Source organism: Pteronotus mesoamericanus, unplaced genomic scaffold (assembly GCF_021234165.1).
Source record: "Pteronotus mesoamericanus isolate MK-2021 breed Mesoamerican mustached bat unplaced genomic scaffold, CSHL_Meso_final contig_69, whole genome shotgun sequence".
NCBI classification, from domain to species: Eukaryota; Metazoa; Chordata; class Mammalia; order Chiroptera; family Mormoopidae; genus Pteronotus; species Pteronotus mesoamericanus.
This window is the reverse complement of record NW_026555237.1, coordinates 155,046-175,955: the sequence shown is the minus strand read 5'-3', so window position 1 is coordinate 175,955 and position 20,910 is coordinate 155,046. Positions and strand designations below refer to the sequence as shown.

Below are 20,910 nucleotides of genomic sequence, written 5' to 3'. Positions count from 1 at the left end.
GTAATCTTTCTCCTCATGTGTCATTCCTTAATGTCAGACCACCTCATTGAAAGAAAGGAAAAGTGTTACTATTAAATACTGTGTGACTTGACTTGATCTCTCTTCACCATCAGTCTGAACATTTTGTCCAGTCCTTTTTATGGTACAGTAATGGGAGATGTTAAACCTATATGGCAATCTTTGGAGATGGAAGTATTCATTTCATATCACTGATACTAGAAAGGTGTTGCTCAGAAGTCGCTGTGTAGATTTGCAACTTCTTTTTAGAAGTAGTAAAGACAGAGAAGATAAAAAGTGGAAAGGGCTTATGTTTAGTGGCAGAATGATAAGAACACAGGTTCCCTGACCCTTAAGCTTGCATTTTGAAAATAAGTCAGCCTTGCAAATAGGTTATTTAAAAATAAATCTATGGATTGTCAGTATTTTTGTCATTTGCATATAATTCTTTTCATGTTAACATCAGTTACACCCTGCTGAACTCCACTTAACACTTGTTTTGTGTTTTTTACATTATGGTTCACTCCTTGTCTATACAGTTCTGTGGATTTTGACAAATGCATAATACAGATTCATCATTACCATGTCAAAATAGTTTTACCATTTTAACACCCTGCCACCCCCTATGTTTTATTCATCCCCCTCCCCTGAACCTGTAGCAACCACTGACCTAAAAAGATCTCTGCAGTCTTGCCTTTTCAAAAATTTCATGCAGTTGGAATCACACAGCATGTAGTCTTTTCATATTGGCTTTTTTTACTTAGCAGTGTGCAGTTAAGGTTCTTTCATGTCTTTTTGTGGCTTGATAGCTCATTTTTTAATCACTAAATAATAGTTTATGGTATGGATATACCACTTTGTTTATCCATTCATTTATTGAGGAACACCTAGGTTACTTTCAGTTTTTGGCACTTGCACCTTACTAAAGCTGCTGTAAAGATTCATGTGCACCCCTTTCTGTGAACTAAAGTTTTCAACTCAATTGGGTAAAAATACCTAGGAGTATGATTATTAGGTTGTATGTTAAGACTATGTTAGCTGCGTAAGAAACTCCTGAAGTGGCTGTACCAGTTTGCATTCCCAACCAGCAATGAGTGAGAGTTCCTGTAACTTCACATTCTCATCAGTATTTGGTGTCATTAGATTTTTGATTTTGAGCCATTCTGATAGATGTGTAGTGTTACCTTGTTTTAATTTGCAACTGGGTTGTTTTCTTACTGAGTTTTAAGAGTTAGGATTTAGGTAAGCTCTTTATTAGATAGGTGTTTTACATATACTTCTCACAGACTGTGGTTTATCTTTTCATTCTCTTAACACTGTCTTTTGCAAAGCAGAAATCCTAACAAAGTCCAACTTACCAGTTTTTTCTTTCACAGATTCTGTTTTTGATGTTGTGTTTAAAAACTCATCTCCAAACTCAAGGTCACCTAGATTTTCTCCTGTGTTATCCTCTAGAAGTGTTTTAGTTTTGCATTTACATTTAGGTCTATGATCTATCTGGAGTTAATTTTTTTGAAAAATATAGAGTCTGTCAGAATTTGTTCTTTTACATGGGGATGGCTACTTGATCCATCAAATTTGTTGAAAAAATGTTTCTTTCTCCATTGAATTGCTTTCACCCCTTTGTCAGAGATCTGCTGACTGTATTTGTATGTGTCTGTTCCTGGGCCATATCTGTTCCAGTGACCTATCTTTTGCCAATATCACATCATTTTGATTACTGTAGCTTTACAGTAAATCTTGTAGTTGGGTAACGTTAGTCTTCTGACTATGCTCTTCTGTAGTATTGTGTTAGGTATTCAGGGTCTTTGGCCTTTCCATACTAATTTTAGAATCAGTTTCTTGATATCCACAAAATAATTTGCTGTGATTTTGATTGAGGTTACATTAAATACATAGATCAAGTTGAGAAGAACTGATATTTTAACAGTATTATCTTCCTATCCATGAGTGTGGAATACCTCCATCTATTTAGTTCTTTGATTTCATCAGTTTTATAGTTTCCTCATACAGATCTTAATACATGTTATGTTACATTTATACCTAAGTCTTTCTCTCTCTCTCTCTCTCTCCCCCCCCCTCTCTCCCCCCGCCCCCCTACTGGTGCTACTGTAAATGGCAATTTCAAATTTCACTTGTTTATTGCTGGTACATAGGAAAATGACTGATTTTTGTATGTTAACTTTGTATTCTGAAATATTGTAATAATGGCTTATTAGTTTCTTGAGTTTCTTTAATAACCATGTCATCTGTAAGCAAAGACAGCTCTGTTTTCCATTTCAATCTCCACTTAATTTTTACATTGAATATTATGCTGGAGTTTTATAGGGAAACCTATGGAAATTATGAAATGTAAAGTGACCACAACTCCTTCTTGGTGAGCTTAAAAGTCATCTTTTCTGTGCTACCTAAACATCCTTATTTGTTAAGAGTTATATATTTTTTTTAATCCTCACCCGAGGGTATATTCACTGATTTTTTAGAGAGAGAAATATCAATCAGTTACTTCCCGTATGCACCCTGACCGGGTATTGAACCCGCAACCTTTTGCTCTACAAGATGATGTGCCAGCCAGTTGAGCCACCCAGCCAGGGCTTACTTGTTAAGTTTGTTGTTGTTCATTTTGTTTTAAGATTTTACTTACTTAGAAGAAGCAGGGGAGAAAGAGAGGGAGGGAAACATTAATGTGTGTTTGCCTCTCCCACACCCCTTATTGGGGACCTGGCCCACAGCCCAGGCATGTGCGTGGGAATCGAACCAGTAACCCTTCGGTTCACAGGCCAGTGCTCAATCCACTGTGCCACACGAGCCAGGGCTTATTTGTTAAGTTTTAAGCTGGAGTTTACACGTGATTAACGATAAATTTACTGAAAAGGGCCTATGAAGAGGAAATTAAAATATTGAAAGAGACAGATTCATTGGAGTTTTTATGTTTCTTAGTTGTGCATTCTTCTTTCCTTGTAGGCATGTATTAGCATTAAGAAAGGAAGGAAGGCAAAAATGAAACTTTTATTCACCACTTATTAAAACAATATTTAATAAAATAAAAACTTCCAGACTTTCAGTGAATATTGAATAATATCAAAATATATTTAATTTTGTTTTAAGATTTTAGACTCTAACTGGGTAAATACACACTTGACATTTTTGTCTTTTTATTTCATTTTACTGTCTTCTCATAGCAGCCTGAGGGAACTGGCATGATAGACGAAGAGTTCACTGTGGCAAGGCTCTACATAAGCAAAATGAAGTCGGAAGTAAAAACAATGGTAAAACGCTGCAAACAGTTAGAAAGCACACAAACAGAGAGCAACAAAAAAATGGAAGAAAATGAAAAGGAGTTAGCAGCATGCCAACTTCGTGTCTCTCAAGTATGTATTAAAGAACAAAGTTTCTTCAGTTTTTGAATAGCATATAAGTTTTATTTATTGTAAAAGTTATAAGAAAAAATGAACTTCCATAGGTTATTCTTAGTAACAAAATAAAAAGGTTAATTTGGTCAATTTTCCTAGTCTAGCAGAATTATAATAAAATGAATGATTAACTGGGTTAAGTATACAGATTTACTAGGAAGATGTGACTGTTGAAGAACCTAGAAGAATCCTAGAGTGGATAAAACTGCATTGCCAGTTTTCTGGCTTTGGCAGATGAATAGATGATGCTATTCATTCACTAAGATAGGAATTGTAGACAGAAGAGGGCAATATCATATGGAGAAAAAAATAAGAATATCTCATATTTTCAGCCTTCATTGCCTTCGTTTATGAGTGTTAAAAGCTATACAGGTGACCATTTCTTTGATTATATTGTTTTTATTGTAAATTTGACCCCCGAACGTTTAGTATCCTAATGTGTATCATATTTATATACATTGATAAAACTTGCTCATTTTTAAATATTTGCACAATAAAATGTGTGTGTGAGATTTTTCCCACTTCATATCAGTACATTTTCCCCAAAAGCACGAAGCCAAAATTAAGTCATTGACTGAATACCTTCAAAATGTGGAACAAAAGAAAAGGCAGCTGGAAGAATCTGTTGATTCCCTCAGTGAAGAACTAGTCCAGCTTCGAGCACAAGGTATTAACTTCTAATTGTTTGAGTTATGTCTATATTAATTTGTCCTTTAGTGTAATTGTATTAAACTTATATTCACACTGATAGGGAATAGTAGGAATCCGGATAACTTGAAATAGTAAACAAATAATATGTTTTAATATGGCTTTGAAACATTTTTAAAGTTGTGTTTGAATGTGAAAGTAGCCAATTTGTGTTAATTTCCCACAAATTTATGAAGTTATACATACAAAGTTTATACACACACATGCACATTTTGATATAGGAACTTAGAAAGCTTTCTTGTTTCCCTACCATGCCTTAACCAGTTTGTTCTGGGATTAGGTAAAGGAAACCATAATTTCAACAGAAGGCTATAAGTGTACTTAGTCAACATGTCGTCAAGCTTGAACAGCAAGATTTATTGCATGGCAGCTCAGAGTCAAGAACTGCTAAGGAAACCTGGGTTTATGAAGATCTGTAAATTTATTTCCTCTCTTGTTTTCTTTCCCTATACAAACAGAGAAAGTGCATGAAATGGAAAAGGAGCATTTAAATAAGGTTCAGACTGCAAATGAAGTTAAGGCAAGTGTGATGCAATTGGATTTTTATGGCTTTAATTCATTATTAATCTTCATTAGTCTGACTTAATATCCTTTTCCCAAAAAAATTTTAGCAAGCTGTTGAACAACAGATCCAAAGCCACAGAGAAACTCATCAAAAACAAATTAGTAGCTTGAGAGATGAAGTTGAGGCAAAAGAAAAACTTATTACTGATCTACAAGAGTGAGTATAACTGTTCTTTCTTCTGAATATTAAAAACTAACTCAGATTGGCTAGACAAAAGGAAATAATTGATTACTGGTAGATTAATATGGTCTTATTAGATGTACCTGCATTTTTTTTATTGAAATTAAAATTTTTGAATTGAAAACTAATTTTTTTTATTTATAACTTCTGAGTCTGGTGAAGATATTTTGGGATCTTTCGATGTAACTATTCAGTAAAAGGGGGAAAAAAACAACTTTAGCCATTATTGCAAATAGAAACCACAGTCTCCTTCAAATCATTTTCTTCCTTTCTTTTTAAAAAAATTCTTGAGAAAAACTTTATTAGAAATTGAGGCTTTAATTTTTTTAAAAGAAGTTGTCTTTGTCATTTATCAAGAAGACATTTTTCCCACTTTCATAACCATGTGCATAAATAGCATTGACTTTATAGTAATTGGAGGTCTGCACCTAAATCATGATTTGAGTAGGAACCAGAGGAGCATAAGAAATAAATGCAGACAAAGTTTGAGATTACTGAACCTAATGGATTTAGGGACAAGTATTTGGGGAGATGAAAGATAGATAGGACTAAACATGGTTTCAAACCAAAATAGGAAAAACGTTGTACAATTTAATGTAGCAAATACCTCTTAACTCCCCCTGTGATAGGCCAGGATTACGGGAGGCCCTGGTTGTTTGAATGGTGAGGTTATAGAATTTAAGAGTTTGAAAAGTCTTAGTAACAACAATCAGAAAATGATGGTGTTGATGTGGTGGCGGTTTTTTTCTTTTGTCAGTCAAAACCAGAAAATGATGTTAGAGCAGGAACGTCTGAGAGTAGAACATGAGAAGTTGAAAGCTACAGATCAGGAAAAGAGCAGAAAACTACATGAACTTACGTGAGTAAATCTTTTAATTCAAGTTTTAAATTAAAAAACTAAATTAGAGGATTGCAGACATTACTAGTAGATATATCCATCGGATGCTTCTTGTAAAGAGTTTTTTAAACCCTATTCTTTTGTTTGATTTATAGCTGAAAACTTGCAGTGTATTTTTATACTTTAGTGAAAGCAAGATCTTATATATAAGTTATGGTCAAGATTCAGATTCCTGTTTTACAACCTGCTTGCTATTTCTGTGCCACCTATTTCTGTGCTATTTCTTTTATGAGATTTTCACTTCAAGATCTCATAAAAACTGAATTTTTGTCACAATTGATCTTGCATAAAAGCATATTGTTATTTTAGTTTTGGCTTTTGAACAGAGGTTTTTCACCATCTACTTTTTCTAATTTACGAAGAGCATAGTCAGTCAGTGCTCAGTTTTCTAGAATATGAGCAGATAGAAAACTCAGGATTATAAGTTTATACATACCTCGAATTTATAAGAGATAATTTGTAAATGAATTGCTGTTGTTAGAATGGTAACCCCACCAGGGCTACTCAGAGTTGATTTGATAAACATTGTGCTGAATCTCAGCCACAATTTATTTAGAATAATTTTAAGTAAAATATGAGATTCTTTTAATTTTCAATATTTATAATCTCTGTACATACCAGTTAATCAGATTTTGGATAAAAGCAGTATGCTATATGTGCCATGTTCTAAAATACAAATAAGAACCACTCCTTATTCTTTAGATTCTGCAAAATTTTATTTTATCTCTTTTATTACTATATAAGAGCACTTTCTTCTAATAATGGATTTAGAAGGAATTAGAAGGCATTATAAAAATTTCTTTAAAGACAAAGTATACTTTTAAAAATAAGTATCTTTCATTTATTTGAATTTAGAAATTGATTCTTTCAGATAAATATTTGCTTCAACTTCTGCTTTAAGTAAAGCTAGAATTTTATGGACTCGAAGTTGAAAATATGTCTATTCTTCCCTCTGTTTAGGGTTATGCAAGATAGACGAGAACAAGCAAGACAAGACTTGAAGGGTTTGGAAGAGACAGTGGTAAGAAAAACTTGAAAATAAATAAGATGGGGAGTGTTTAATGGGTCTTTCCCTTTTGGTCATACTAAATTTGAAGTCTGAACTCCAAAAATACTGCTGTTCTTCATTCAAGGCAAAAGAACTTCAGACTTTACACAACCTGCGGAAGCTCTTTGTTCAGGACCTGGCCACCAGAGTTAAAAAGGTAATAAAACTATAATGAGGTGTGGGTATTTGTGTAAATGATGCCTACGGTGTTTAATTATTTACATGCATAAGTGAAATAATTTTATATTGTCATACAATTTTTATGTAGTTTAGAGTATTTTCTGTCTTTAAATTTGTTCACAGTATACGTCAACCTATTTTTTCTTAGAGTGCAGAAATCGACTCCGATGACACTGGAGGCAGTGCTGCTCAGAAGCAGAAAATCTCCTTCCTTGAAAACAATCTTGAACAACTCACTAAAGTGCACAAACAGGTAATACAGAATATATTTTGTGATATCCTTAACATTGTAAGAATAAAAAGAATTGAGGAGTGGCATTTTTTTGACTTTATATACCTGAGCCATTCCATTATTTTTCAGGTACTTACATAAAAAAACCACTAGCAATATTTAGGGAAGTTAATATTTTTAACAGCCCTTTTATCAAAAGAGGCCAGTGGAAACCTTTCTGGGTTTCTAGGTCTGTCAGCTTTCTTAATTTATTCATGATAATTTAAAAATCTCTTGTAGATATGTCTTTGCAGCAGAAATACAATTTTTTTGTTTTTTACACCTAATGCCCCAGGCATGAAACGTAATATTATGAGGCAGGTCATATTTTCATTTTTTTATTTTATTTTTTTTCATATTTTAAGTTATCTTTTTTTTTTAATCTTTTTAAATTTTATTTTATTTTTTCAAATACATTTGTCTCTGCTTCCCCCCCACCACTTTCCCTTGACCCCTCCCTTCTTCCCTCCCTCAGCTCTTCCCCTTTGGTTTTGTCCATGAGTCCTTGCTATATGTTCCTTGACATTCCCCTTCCTTTCCTTGTCCCCGCCCCCCCCCCCCCTTCCCTCTTGTCTCGTTGGTTTCTTTTCCTTTCAGTATTGCTGGTCTTATTTTCCTTGCATCTTTGTATTGTTGGTTAGGTTCCACTTATAGGTGAGATCATATGGTATTTGTCTTTCGCCCCCTGGCTTATTTCGCTTAGCATAATGCTCTCCAGTTCCATCCATGCTGTCGCGAAGTTTAGTAGTTCTTTTTTCTTTCTGCTGCGTAGTATTCCATTGTGTATATGTACCGTAATTTTTTGATCCAATAATCTACTGATGGGCACTGAGGTTGCTTCCAACACTTGGCTATTGTAAATTGTGCTGCTATGAACATTGGGGTGCATAGGTTCTTTTGTATTGGTGTTTTGGTGTTCTTAGGGTATAGTCCCAGCAAGGGAATCACTGGATCAAAAGGCACTTCCATTTTCAGCTTTTTGAGGAAATTCCACACTGCTTTCCACAATGGCTGCACCAGTCTGCATTCCCACCAACAGTGGACTAGGGTTCTCTTTTCTCCCCAGCCTCGCCAGCAGCTGTTGTTTGTTGATCCGTTTATGATGGCCATTCTGAGGCAGGTCATATTTTTAAAAAAGTAATGCTTACCATGTCTTATTTTTAATTATGGCTTTATAAATTATTTAATTACAAAAAATATTTTTAGTGCACTAAATTCTATATTGTTGCCGTTGTAAACCTGATGTTTACACTAGATGTTTACACTAGCATAAGGTTAAAGAAATTTTAGCCCTTTTGCTTCAACACCATTATTAATGGCTTTGCCAAACTGTGTATTTGTGGATCTGAAAGGATATTCACTTCCATCAGATTACTATCTCAGTGAGAAATCTAGTACTGTGTCCCAACTTACTGTCATTACCAAGTAGTGGGAAAGAACAACACCCCATCCCCCAAAAAATCTAAATGAAACTATATCTTTGTAAGAAATATATGTGTATAGATATATATGTATTTCTTGCTTGTTGCCTAAATTAAGTTAGCTAACTAGCAAACCTTAATATAAAATGTAATTTTATTTTTCTAAAGACAAATTATGAATGGTGCATACTTTCTCAAATCATCTTGTTAAAGCTAGAATCCTAATTCTCTTTATGTATCTTTAGTTGGTGCGTGATAATGCAGATCTTCGCTGTGAACTTCCTAAGCTGGAAAAGCGGCTAAGAGCTACAGCTGAGAGAGTGAAAGCTCTGGAGTCAGCACTGAAAGAAGCCAAAGAAAATGCATCTCGCGATCGCAAACGCTATCAGCAAGAAGTAGATCGTATAAAGGAAGCAGTCAGGTCAAAGAATATGGCCAGAAGAGGACATTCTGCACAAATTGGTTAGTAGACCATATGAAAATCTTTAAACGTTACTTAGTTAGAATGTTTTCATTTCCTTGGAAATACAATCTGATTCATTAATTATGTGTTGTAATGCTGGTATTTATCTATTTTTATTTTCTAACTTGCCAGAGAGTGGCGTTATTGGGAGAACAACACAAAGTTGAAGAATAAACAGATTAATAGGACAAGAAGATGAGAACTAGACGAGCTAGAATGGTCAGGGTAGGAGATAAATTATATTGAGCAATGTTATTAAAACAAAACAAATTGCAAGAAAGTAAGTTATCAGCAATACTTCATTGCTTCAGAATATTTCATGCTTCAGAATAATCATTGATACAGGAATAAAGTATCTAAGAGACTAAGGATTGTGTAGGTCCTAGAGAAAAAAGTATGTAACTGGAAAGAAAAGAAAGAGGAGTGGAATGAGCAACAAAAAGGCGGAGAGGAAAGAAAAACACTTAACAATTTGTTGTAAATAAAGAAAAGAGACTTAAAAGGTTGTTACAGTCATAGGTTAAGATTTATTCTAAAGCCAGTTTCTGATTTTTGTATTAGCTAAACCTATTCGTCCCGGGCAACATCCAGCAGCTTCTCCAACTCATCCAAGTGCAATTCGTGGAGGAGGCGCATTTATTCAGAACAGCCAACCAGTGGCAGTACGAGGTGGAGGAGGCAAACAAGTGTAAGCGTTAACACATTATCTACAGGTTTGTAGTTTATATCTGGCTTTGAAATTATAGCTATAAATGGAAATGTTCAACCATTTATTGTTAAAATACTTTTTTGGATTCTTAGTGTCATTGATAATTATAATGTAATTTTTAAAATACCTTGGCATAATTTCTTCTTGTCTTTTTCATAATTCACCTAGATATCTTCAATACTATATATTCAAATTTGTGTTCTTAACATAGGGCCGTTTTTTTATTTTCAGATTTTTATTTATTTATTTTTAGAGAGAGGGGAACAGAGAGAGAAAGAGAAGGATAGAAATATCAATGTGTGAGAGAAACATCAATCAGCTGCCTGGACTGCAACCCATGCGTGCACCCTGACCGGGAATCAACCCTGGGACCTTTGGGTTCACAGGCCAGTGCTCAGTCCACTGAGCCGTACCAGCTAGAGCTATTATTGGGTCATTTAAAAAAAATACTCCTGTTCTGTCTTGTAGATATACCGTGATTTATAACTATATTCCCTTTTACTGGACATGTAATTAAGTATATTAATTTTTTCCAAACTTAAAATTTTCCAAAATTGAACTATCACATGAAATTTGAAGTATGGAAATCTTTTTACACCCTTTTAAATTATTTTCAAAGACTCCCAAAAGTGGAATTGCAAGAAAATGTGAACATTTTTAAGGCTTTTGAAACATAGTGCAAAATTACATATTAGCCAAGGATACTGTTCATTTTGCTGAATCTTCGCCAGTATTGACTAGTAATAGTTTTTAAGCTTCTGATGTAATAGGCCAACATGAGCATTTCATTGGTTTATTAATGAAGTTGGATGTTTTTCATGTATTTATCAGCCCATTTACATTTTCTTTTCTATGATTTACTTCTCTGTCCTTTTCAAATTACCTGTACGGAGTGATTTTTTTCCGTAACAGATATATGAGTTCTTAATAGTTACTTACTTATTTTTAAATAATATAAGTAATATCTGTTCCTTATAGAGGATTAAAAACCATTATAAAGTAGAAGAGAAAAAATATCATCTAGAAAAACCACCCAATATGTTATGTGTATAGAAGAGCTTTATTTATATGTCTTAAATTAAAAAGTTTAAACTATTGATAAATATTCCAGTCACACGCTAGCCGTATACTAGATATGCTACTTTGTAGCCTGCCTCTTTATCTTAGTAATATATTCTGAACATTTTTTTTCTACCACCTGATTCATTAGTTACATAGCTGCATGATATTTCATCATATGGCAGGAACTCAGATTTTAATTCTTTAAGAAGTCCCAGATGTGTAGATGTTTTGGAAACTAAAAATCCTAGATAATTATGATGCTTAACTTGCCCCTCACAAATACTAAAATCACTTTATTCTAATCTTTGTTTTTATTTTGATATTTTGCATAATATTGCCTCCCAATTTCAATGGAAAATTAAGCAATATTCTGAAGGATTCACATTACAAACAATTTAATAATAATTTTTTATCTACAGAATATAGGATTTCAAAGATAGTGATAAAGTGATGAAGTTCTGAGTTTGAGTCCTGACTTTTCTACTTTCATGAATTTCAGCAAATTACTTTTTTAATAATTTATTTTTAATTTTGACTCCTTTTAAAATTCTTTAGCATAAAAATAAATTATGCGTTCATAACCTGTTGAATGTATCTCTAAAACATAACATTTTTCTGTATAGTTACAATAACATTATCAACAAAACACTGTTAACTAACAGCTGAAAATATTTTTAATATTATCTAATACCAATCTGTATTCAGATTTCTCTATTTTTAAAGTTCTTTAGCACTGGATTGTGTAAACCAGCAATTTTTTTACTCTTTTAATCTCGTGGTGCACATAAACTAATTACTAAAATTCTGCAGCATCCCAAAAAATATTATTTTTGCCAATCTCACAGAAAAATAGATATAATTTTGATTCATTCACACCAGACAGCCATTGTTGTGTTAGTTGTCATTTTTTATTTGACAATCTAAGGGAAAAGAGATCAGTGCCCCTGACTAAATAGTCCAGTAGTGCACATTTTAAAAATTCCTTTGGCATCCTTTTTGAAAACCACTGGCTTAAACTAAGGTACAGTTCAGGGTTACTGTTTGTATTTGGTTATGTCCCTTAAGTCTCTTATAGTCTGGAATTACCCCCTTTTTAAATAACATTGATTTAGTGAAGAGACTAGGCTGGTTATTTTTGGCACATGCCACCTTCTGAATGTGTTTGATTGTTTTTATGTGTAACTGCTTTGTTCCTCTATTCCTTGCATATTGAAAGCATTTATTAGATTCAGCACTTTTTTAAAAATATTTTTTTTATTTATTTATTTTTAGAAGGGAGGGGAGGGAGAAAGAGAGGGAGAGAAACATCAGTATGTGGCTGCCTCTCGTGCAACCCCCACTGGGGGCCCACCTGCAACCCAGACTTGTGTGCTGACTGGGAATGGCAAACCCTTGGTTCACAGGGGTTCACAGGCCGGCACTCAGTCCACTGAGCCACACCAGCCAGGGCTCAGCACAAGCACTTTCAACAAGACTACATGGTAGGTAATATGTGTATAATACTGTGTTATCTTAGTGGACACAACATTAGCCAGTTTTCCTGCCAGTTAGGAGTGGCCTATGTTTTACCCCTTTGGAGTACAGTAAGTTTTCACTGAATATCCTCAACAGGTTCTGTGACTTTAAGCAAAAACAGTGAAACCAGTTTTAACACTGACTAATATAAAAAGTGTTAAGTTCCTTACCTTCTCATCAATGTTATAATGAAACAATGTTGGCACAAAATGATATTGCTGGAGGACCTTCTGTGTTTACTTTTGAGCCCCTTAATAAAGTGGAAGACATTCTTAAGAATTAAACATATTAAAATGTCATTACCTAGTACAGAGCAGGTCCTTTTCTGGAAGTGGGAAATGGGCAAGGGACTTTTTAAAGCATAAATATAGATCAAAAATTATCCTTTTTGGATATTGTGCTCAGATTAAACCTTGGATTTATATCTCATTTGTAGAGAAGATAGATCATGGTCTTTGTTAATACAGCTAGGTTTTAGCTTAAAAGTAGAATGCTGATCCTAGTATAATACAGCAGTTTAGCACTTGAAGGAGATAGCTAACCTTGCTAACTTAGGTTTTGAAGACCTGAAGTAATTATAAAAGTATAAAATTTACGGGTTTATCTCATTGCTGGTCCAAAGGCGGTAGTACTTATTTTTTTTTTAATTCTTAAATCAGTCAGTCTTAAACCATCATTGAGGAACATACAGTCTACTTAAGTGATAAATTACTGAAAAATTTAAAACTTTGTAGAGAAATTTTGAAATTAGTCATTTAATTATCAAGAAAAACATTTCAAAACACTGAGTTTATTGTTGGGAACAGTGGCAATATTGATACCTTTAGTACATAGTTGTACATGGCTGATCTTCTAGCTTACATAATACCATATTTTGCTATCTATAATGCACTCCCATATACAACGCTCGCCCATGTGTTTGGCCCAGACTTTCAGAAAAAAAATTCCTGCATTTTAATTTTTTAATTCAATTATTTATTTATTTATATTTAGGTACTTGTTTTTTGTATTATAAAGGAATTTTAGCATTTATTTTTGGACATGTTATGGTTTAAGAAATTTTATGTAACAAATAATTACAAAACACAAGAACAGACATAATGTATTTCAAGTACTACCCATGTATAATGTGCATCCTTTTTTCCCTTAAAAATCTGGGCAAAAAAAGTGCTCATCATACATGGCAACATAACGGTACTTTGAAAGTTGTGTTTTTGTAAACACAGGTAAGTAGTTCAATACAAGGATTCCTCCAGGTAACAAGTACTAAAATTGTTTGTTTCTTTTCCTGTCAGTTTCCTACTGTATATACCTCTTCTGTATCCCTATCTCTTGAACCCTATTTCCTCCCCTCTTTTTTTTTTAATAGCTACCATGTATATAACATTGCTAGTTAATCATCCTTAGCTTTAAGAATGTTACAGACACTGTCTACTGCTTTCCATCTTCTTTTCTTAAAAAATATAATTCATATGTCAGCTTACTCATAGGCTCTCTTCGGAAGAATAAAAACAAACGAAGGGCTGACCTCTTTTTAAACATTGTACTACTCATAAATGGCTCTACTTAGGAAGTAAATTAAAGGAGAAAAAATAAAATCGTTTAATGTTCCATAGTGATCCAAGCTATTGGCCAGAATGTTTTTAAAATATTGGTGTATTTTATTTACTTTATTCCTTTCATGATGATCTCGAACACAGATTTTTATGCAAATAAAAATATTTTCTGTATGCTTTCTTCCATTTTCAGGTGTTGACAGTAATTGAAGTATGAAGATGACATAATATCAAGCAGAGTCCTTTACCCCGGAGAATTGTAGAATTATAACTTTTTTAAATCTATAAATTATATCTGGCCTGTACAGCTGTTTCCTGCCCACTTTCTTGTAAACTCTGCTGCTTCCCAACACAACTAGAGTGCAATTTTGGCATCATAAGAGGGAAAAATGACAGTTTACAACTGTGGTCCTATTTATTACACAGTTTGTCTTTTGTGTCTTAAATTTAGTCTTCACTGTGCCAAGCTGACTGTACCATATAGGAGGATTGTGCTTTTTGTACTTGTTATTTTAGTGTGTGTTTATTTTTTATTCTCAAATTACCTAGCTGCTACTGCTTCTTGTTTTTATTTTTAAAGTGTCTTCCTTATTTTAGGGGAAATGAAACATTTAGGTTATATTTTACCACTTACACACTACATGCCCAAAATACAGATCAGGTCAGTACTGTACTTTAAAATTCCTTGAAATGATTTCAGAGTAAAAATTATTTATATCTTCTCTGTTGTTTGCTTCTGAAAACTAATTTGAGCACTGAAACCTTAAAACTGTAGGCACTTGAGATTGAGCAAGGCTACTTAATTGTTACCTTATGAAACACCTATTGTTGAATTTTCTTGAGTAGATGTATTTTACAGTATCAAAAACAAATCTCAGTGTACAGAGTTTGGAAAGGAATTGGATTTCCCTTTTTCTCGCTTCTATAATCAACATAGCTTGGTGGAATAAAAATACCCTGCTTCATTCTGGTGAGCCTGCTAGTTATTGTAAGAATTGAACACATATTAATTTGTCTATTTAATATAGTGAAATGAATTAAGATATTATAGGATTAAACATAATTTTATATTGTTAGTACTGTATTGGTTGATCTAAATTTATAGCCTATGGAAACAAAAAAGTGGAAAAACTGGACAAATATATGGTGACTTATAAATATGTAGGTAAAATTTGGTAAAAAATCCTTGATGTATTTTTAACCTGCTACACTAAGTAGTACACTATAATTTATTACTTGTTTAGCCTAGAAATAGTTGTTTGCAAGTCATTAAAAATCCTCAAATTATTTTTTTGGTTATAATCCATAATTATATAATTAGTACCAAGTGTACCTGTTTTTTCCACTTCTTCCTCAGCTGATTAAACAAAGTCAACACTTTGTTTTTGAAAGCTGTAAAAGTAATAGGGAAAGAGATTTCAGTATGCTTCGTCAATAGGGTGATAGCTGCAACCATGTTAGAAATTTGCAGAGAATGGGGATATAAGGGTATTCAGTCAGTAGAGAAACTTTGAAAGTTCTGTGTTAGGATCTGACTGGCAGAATTAACTTTTTGAAGAAGTTTTATACACAGATATTTGTAATAAATTTGGAGCCATAGTCAGAAGACTCAAATTATAATTGGGTTATTTTTCTATTTCCTTAACTATTGTAATTTCCACTTTTATATAATTTTTGATTTAAAAGATAAATTTGTTTATTTTTTTAACAGTCAAAACTCTTTGCTGTTGTAGTCTACAGCCTTTAAAATGATTGTGTTGCCTTTAGGATTGATCAGAATAAACACTCCAAAAATTTAGACAAAATCTCGGCACAGCAAGATTAAAGTAATTCAGATGACTTAAATTTTTTAAAAAAGTGCTACAACTTATTATTTATTATGGTATTTTCTAAATTGAGAAATATGACTGCATTCACATAAACATTCATATTTTGTTTTCAAATGAAAACTTGTTTCTTTGGCAATATCCATAAATGAAGCAGAATTTTATTTTCTCTTGTCTGAATATGGTAGTTCTTGTTAGATGTATCACGGGTATTGGTGCTGTGTAACAATGAATTGTAACTAGCATGTGGTTCAGGATATATAACAATATTAGGTTTTTAAAAATATCTTAATTTTTTTCTATTTATAATTTCAAACTTTCACGAAGTGTACAAAGAATTTCATAAATTTGTTTTTCAGTGAACTGCTTTTTTTGCTATAGGTTATTAAACATTGCATTAACTCTTATAAATGAAAATTTCTGATCATCTAGAACATTGACACTTATTTCAATTTGCAGTGTTTTTTTGAATGAATATATTAATTTTCCTCTAAATGGTATTGATAAATGGTTCAGAAGAGAAACTTAGTAAAATAAAAGTAATATTTATTCATGATGGTCAATTAAATTATTTGCCTAACTTAAGAAAACTAGTATGCATAATTCAATTTGACATGAGGTGATAGAAGACTGAGTCTACCTGTGGAACATGTTGTTTTATTTTCAGTGCTTGGAAATACATTCAAAGATAATTGGTTTGGGAAGACACCATATAATTTTAAGTTTTATTTTAACCTGCATGCTGTAAATGTGTTTTATGTTAAAATAAAGAGGGAATTTTTTTGAAATGTAATGACTTTTTAAAAACTAACTTGATAAAGTATTAGGTTGATTTGTATACTAAGTGGCCTTTTGTCTGGACAGAATAGTGACCAATATATCATTTCCATGTATGTTTTGTTTCCTAATGTAACTCATATTCTCTGGACATCCGGTATTAAATATGTAGGCTGAAGGATTGAGAGCTAGAAATGAATTATCAGTCATTTACCTGATCTTGTTCATCTAAACCTGATTTATTAACTAAGAAGTGTTGAAGTTTGTTTTTTAGTACTTTCCCAATGGTCATTCAGATCTAGCTGGAGAAAGCTTAAAGAGAAACTTCCTAAATTCTAATGATTGGGTTGTTTTGTTTTTTATCTTTTAAAATTAATTATTATGGAAATTTTTAATTATATCTGAAAGCAGACAATAAATAATGAAGTTCCACGTACCTGTCACTCAGTTTCAACAATTATCAACTCATGGCTAATCTTGTTTCCCTCGTAACCCCGTTCCTGTGCACACACCCTCCGTATTATTTTGGAACAATTTCAGATATCATATGCTTTTATCCATAAATAATTTCCTAAACAAAATTTCAATTTTTGTAAACAATGTTTGAATTATGATCCAATTAAAATGCATATATTACAGTAGAGTTCCCTCTATTTTTTACTTTTTTCCCCTGTAATTAATTTATGAAGAAAATAAGGTTAGTTATCTTGCAGTTTCCTAGATTTTGCTGATTGCCTTCCCTTGATATCATTCACCATTCTTTCTCTTTATGGTGTTTCCTTTGTTTTTGGATTCACAGGTTTAATCAGATTCATATTTTTGTTTGGTTTTGTTGGAGGAGGGCCAGTATTACCTCACAGGTGGTTGTGTTCTTCCATCAGGTGGCACATAATGTCTAGTTGTATAATGGGATTTAGCCACCGCTGTTCTAGAAAACCTAATTCATCAATTTATTAAAGGTGAAAGAATGGCAGTATTTCAATTCTATCATTCTTTGGTAGCTGCAGTTGAGAAACTTGCCCTCATCCACTATTTGGCTGCTTAGTGGCTTAGCTTACAAAGGAAAAATAAGATAAATGCCTGGTTTTTTTTTCCTTTTATTCATGAGTTTCAAAATTAGTTGCTTCACTGTTTTCCAATGGTGACCAGTTAGCTGTGCATTTTGTCCCTTGTTTTTGTTTTAATTTGGTTATTTTAAGTGTACTCTGTGATTCCCCCAAGTAATTTTTTTTTTCTTTTCTGGAGTTTGAGTCTCCAAGTTTATCCCCCAGACTCTACATTACCAGGGCCTCCAGTGTGCCAGCCACTTCCGGCTCCTACAGCTCTACATTAAACTGTGTCACTGTGGCATTCTGTTGGATAACCAGATGTCCACACTACTGTATATGTGTGTTGTCTGCTGCCTGTGACTTTGACCTGCATTTGGCCCTCTTGTAGCCTGATAAGCACATTCATTCTTGACTGGCAGTGTGAGAAAGAGGGTTGCATAGCAGTTGCAGAGGCTTCTGTATGGCTTCTTCACAGCCTGCATCCCACAGGCTAAAGATGGCTTTGGGGAATCATTACTAAGTATGTCAGTCTAGTTACACATATGGAAACAGAAATGACCACCAGAAGAGTCTACAGAGAGGATAACTCCTCATGTGAGCACTTACTACATACATTTATAATTTGGTCAGCACTCCATTTATTACTACACCCCCACATCCTGCTGCCATAATGATGCTTCAGATCTCTGGATATCAATGTCAGCTTAGACCCCCTGTCCAGTGGCCCTGAAAATATCTGGTTATTCCCCTTAAATATATGGTTACCTGACTAAAAGGACATAATTACTTAGGGGCAGGACTTGGGGAATGTTATAGTCTACATTTACTATGTTGCAAGGAACTCCTGGGGATTATCCCCTTCAACGTTTTTGGGCAAAGGGTCATGACTAAATTAAGACAACTAGCCCAAAGAGGCAATTCTTCAATGTTTCTCACATTGATGTTTCTTCCCCTCCCTAAAAAAATCTTCAAAAAATTAGGCCAACTGCCCTCAGCTGCTTTGTCTTTCATCATTGATATTCTGATGATAATGGTGTGGGGGTAGAATTTTACCTCTATTACCATCAGCAAATCTACAACAGCTTTAACCAATAGCCTTGCCTTACAGAAGAGAGCCAGCACTAAACTTAGTACCTAAGTGATAAAGATTAATATCACCAGTGATGCATGTGCATATCTTGTGCCTCAAATATGTGATAAAGGGCATTTCACCACTGTATTCTCTAAAACTCATTTCGCAGTCTAATCATAAGGAAAACAACAAACCAAACAGGTACATTGTGCAAAATACCTGACCAGTACTCTCCCAAAGTGTCAGGTTGTGAAAAACAAGAAAAGACAGTCACAAGTCAGGTGACAAAACATCCAATGTGGAATCTGCAACAGTAAGACATTGGTGGAAAAAGTGAAGTCTGTTAATAGTAATGTACTAGTGAATGTCTTAGTTTCAGCAAGGGGCCAGTGGTGATATGTTAGATTTAGAAGAAACTGGGTAAGAAGTATAAGGGGCCTTTTCTGCATTACCTTTGCAATTTAACAAGGGGTTTATTTAATAATTTATAAAGCATAACATCACAACACAAGAGACAACAGTAATGACGTTTTGGAAGAAAGAGCAAAACTTAGCAGAACCCAGAAATCTGATGCCTAAGTCAGCAGGGAGTGCCAAGAAGCAATCCAGGATGCCCCCATAGAATCCCCTAATCATGAATGTGACGTCAGATACCTCTGGAAGTTAGAGTGGAAGGGGTTGAAAGAGGATTACTTCACAGTCTACTTAGGATGCTCAATTCAAGCCCCAGACAATCTCTTCAAGACTGCACAGCCTGGCAGTTGCTTCTCAAACATCCTGGCATAAGCCTGTGTCTCTTCTCTAGAATGGGCAAGGTAGAGGGTCCATAGGCTGGAAAACACCAGAAACAGTGAGGGTGGGACAAGATTGAAAGCAGTAAGTATGCCAGTTAACCAATTCATTGCCTCACCTCCAAATTCACCCTTCATTGCTACTGTAGGTTGAGTTGTGTCCCTCCGAACTTTGTATCTTAAAAAGCCCTAACCCCCAGGACCTTACTTGGAGATAGGGTCTTTTCAGAGATGATAAAGTTGGTCATCAGGGTGGCCCTAAACCAGTATAACATCCTCATAAAAGATTTGAACACGTACAGGAGATGTGAAGAGGCAGAGGGAGAAGCTCATCTACAAGCCATGAAGAGAGGCCCAATCCTCCTCTCTCAACCCTCAGAAGGAACCAACCCTGACAACACCCTAATTTTGGACTTCTAGCCCCCCGAACCGTGAGCCCATACATTTATGCCATCTTGGCTGTAGTATTTCATTATGGAAGCTTTAGCAAACTAATAAAGTTGCCTACACTATTAAAATGAGCTAGACTGTAAGCATTTCTTTTCTCCTTTCTTACCTCTGGTATGCTTCATTTTGCTTCTTGTTATTACCATCCAGTTATCAATGGTGTGTGGCTGGTAGAGGGGACCTCCACTGGCATGCAGCCCCAATGTACATAGTCCTATAATGAGCTCATAGCCCTGGCCCTGTGACTCAGGCCACAAAATGGGCTCCCAAAGTCCTGATTCCTGGGGTGAGCCTGCCCTCCAGCCTTATGGAGAGGTACTTCCTGCCCACCTGTCTTTTGGAGGGATTTGCCTGCCTTGGCCCACCAGTATCCCATTGCAGTATTTTCCCAGTCCCAGTCGTGGCTTCCTGCGGCCAGGCTCAGGCTGAAGGCACCCAAGAAAGACACCTCCTGCTTGCCTGGGGACTGGCTAAGCTGTAACCCAGGCAACCTTGCAAACTTACACAACAGCTGCAGCCATGCCTTTGCCAATCACATCTGAGTCCCAGACACGGGCTGGGGGATCCCCATAAGAGTTTGTGGCTCCCTTGTGTACTCTCCCTTAACCCTACGGTATTTGTTGAAGGTCTCTATATCCGTTTATAGTTACCCCTTGAGCCTTGACAGATACAGACGGTAACATGAAAGTTTATAATCAGAATTTCAGAATGTCCTTTCCCCTCACTTGGCTACCTGAATGGTGGTAGTGTAGCATATGGTGTCCAGCCAGGAGGTTAGAAGATTATTCTGTGAAGAGTATGCTAGTTGACACTGGAGGTTTCCCAAAGAAACAGTACAGCTTTGGAAATGCCACCATCAACAAATCCTCAAAGGAACCAATCGCTACTAGTCAGCTTCATAGCCCCATATAAATATGTACACACAGGCATAAGAGGAAGTTTTCAAGGTGACGGGTCAAAAC

General features: G+C 34.5%; 1 protein-coding gene across 2 annotated transcripts in view; it reads left to right on the top strand.

Annotated features, from left to right (window-relative positions):
• The window catches only part of KIF5B (kinesin family member 5B), a 53,266-nt gene extending 33,315 nt beyond the window's left edge, over positions 1-19,951 (top strand). The window contains exons 16-26 of one of the 2 annotated variants that reach the window (XM_054582281.1): positions 3,180-3,368; positions 3,960-4,077; positions 4,577-4,638; positions 4,730-4,839; positions 5,621-5,722; positions 6,722-6,782; positions 6,895-6,966; positions 7,138-7,242; positions 8,927-9,143; positions 9,706-9,832; positions 14,180-19,951. In XM_054582281.1, the coding sequence (XP_054438256.1) occupies positions 3,180-3,368; positions 3,960-4,077; positions 4,577-4,638; positions 4,730-4,839; positions 5,621-5,722; positions 6,722-6,782; positions 6,895-6,966; positions 7,138-7,242; positions 8,927-9,143; positions 9,706-9,832; positions 14,180-14,186 (1,170 nt within the window). In that variant the 3' untranslated portion in view covers positions 14,187-19,951. Of the gene's footprint in view, positions 1-3,179; positions 3,369-3,959; positions 4,078-4,576; positions 4,639-4,729; positions 4,840-5,620; positions 5,723-6,721; positions 6,783-6,894; positions 6,967-7,137; positions 7,243-8,926; positions 9,144-9,705; positions 9,858-14,179 lie in introns of both variants that reach the window. The other variant, XM_054582282.1, reaches the window with a different exon arrangement.
• The last annotated feature ends 959 nt before the right edge of the window (positions 19,952-20,910 follow it).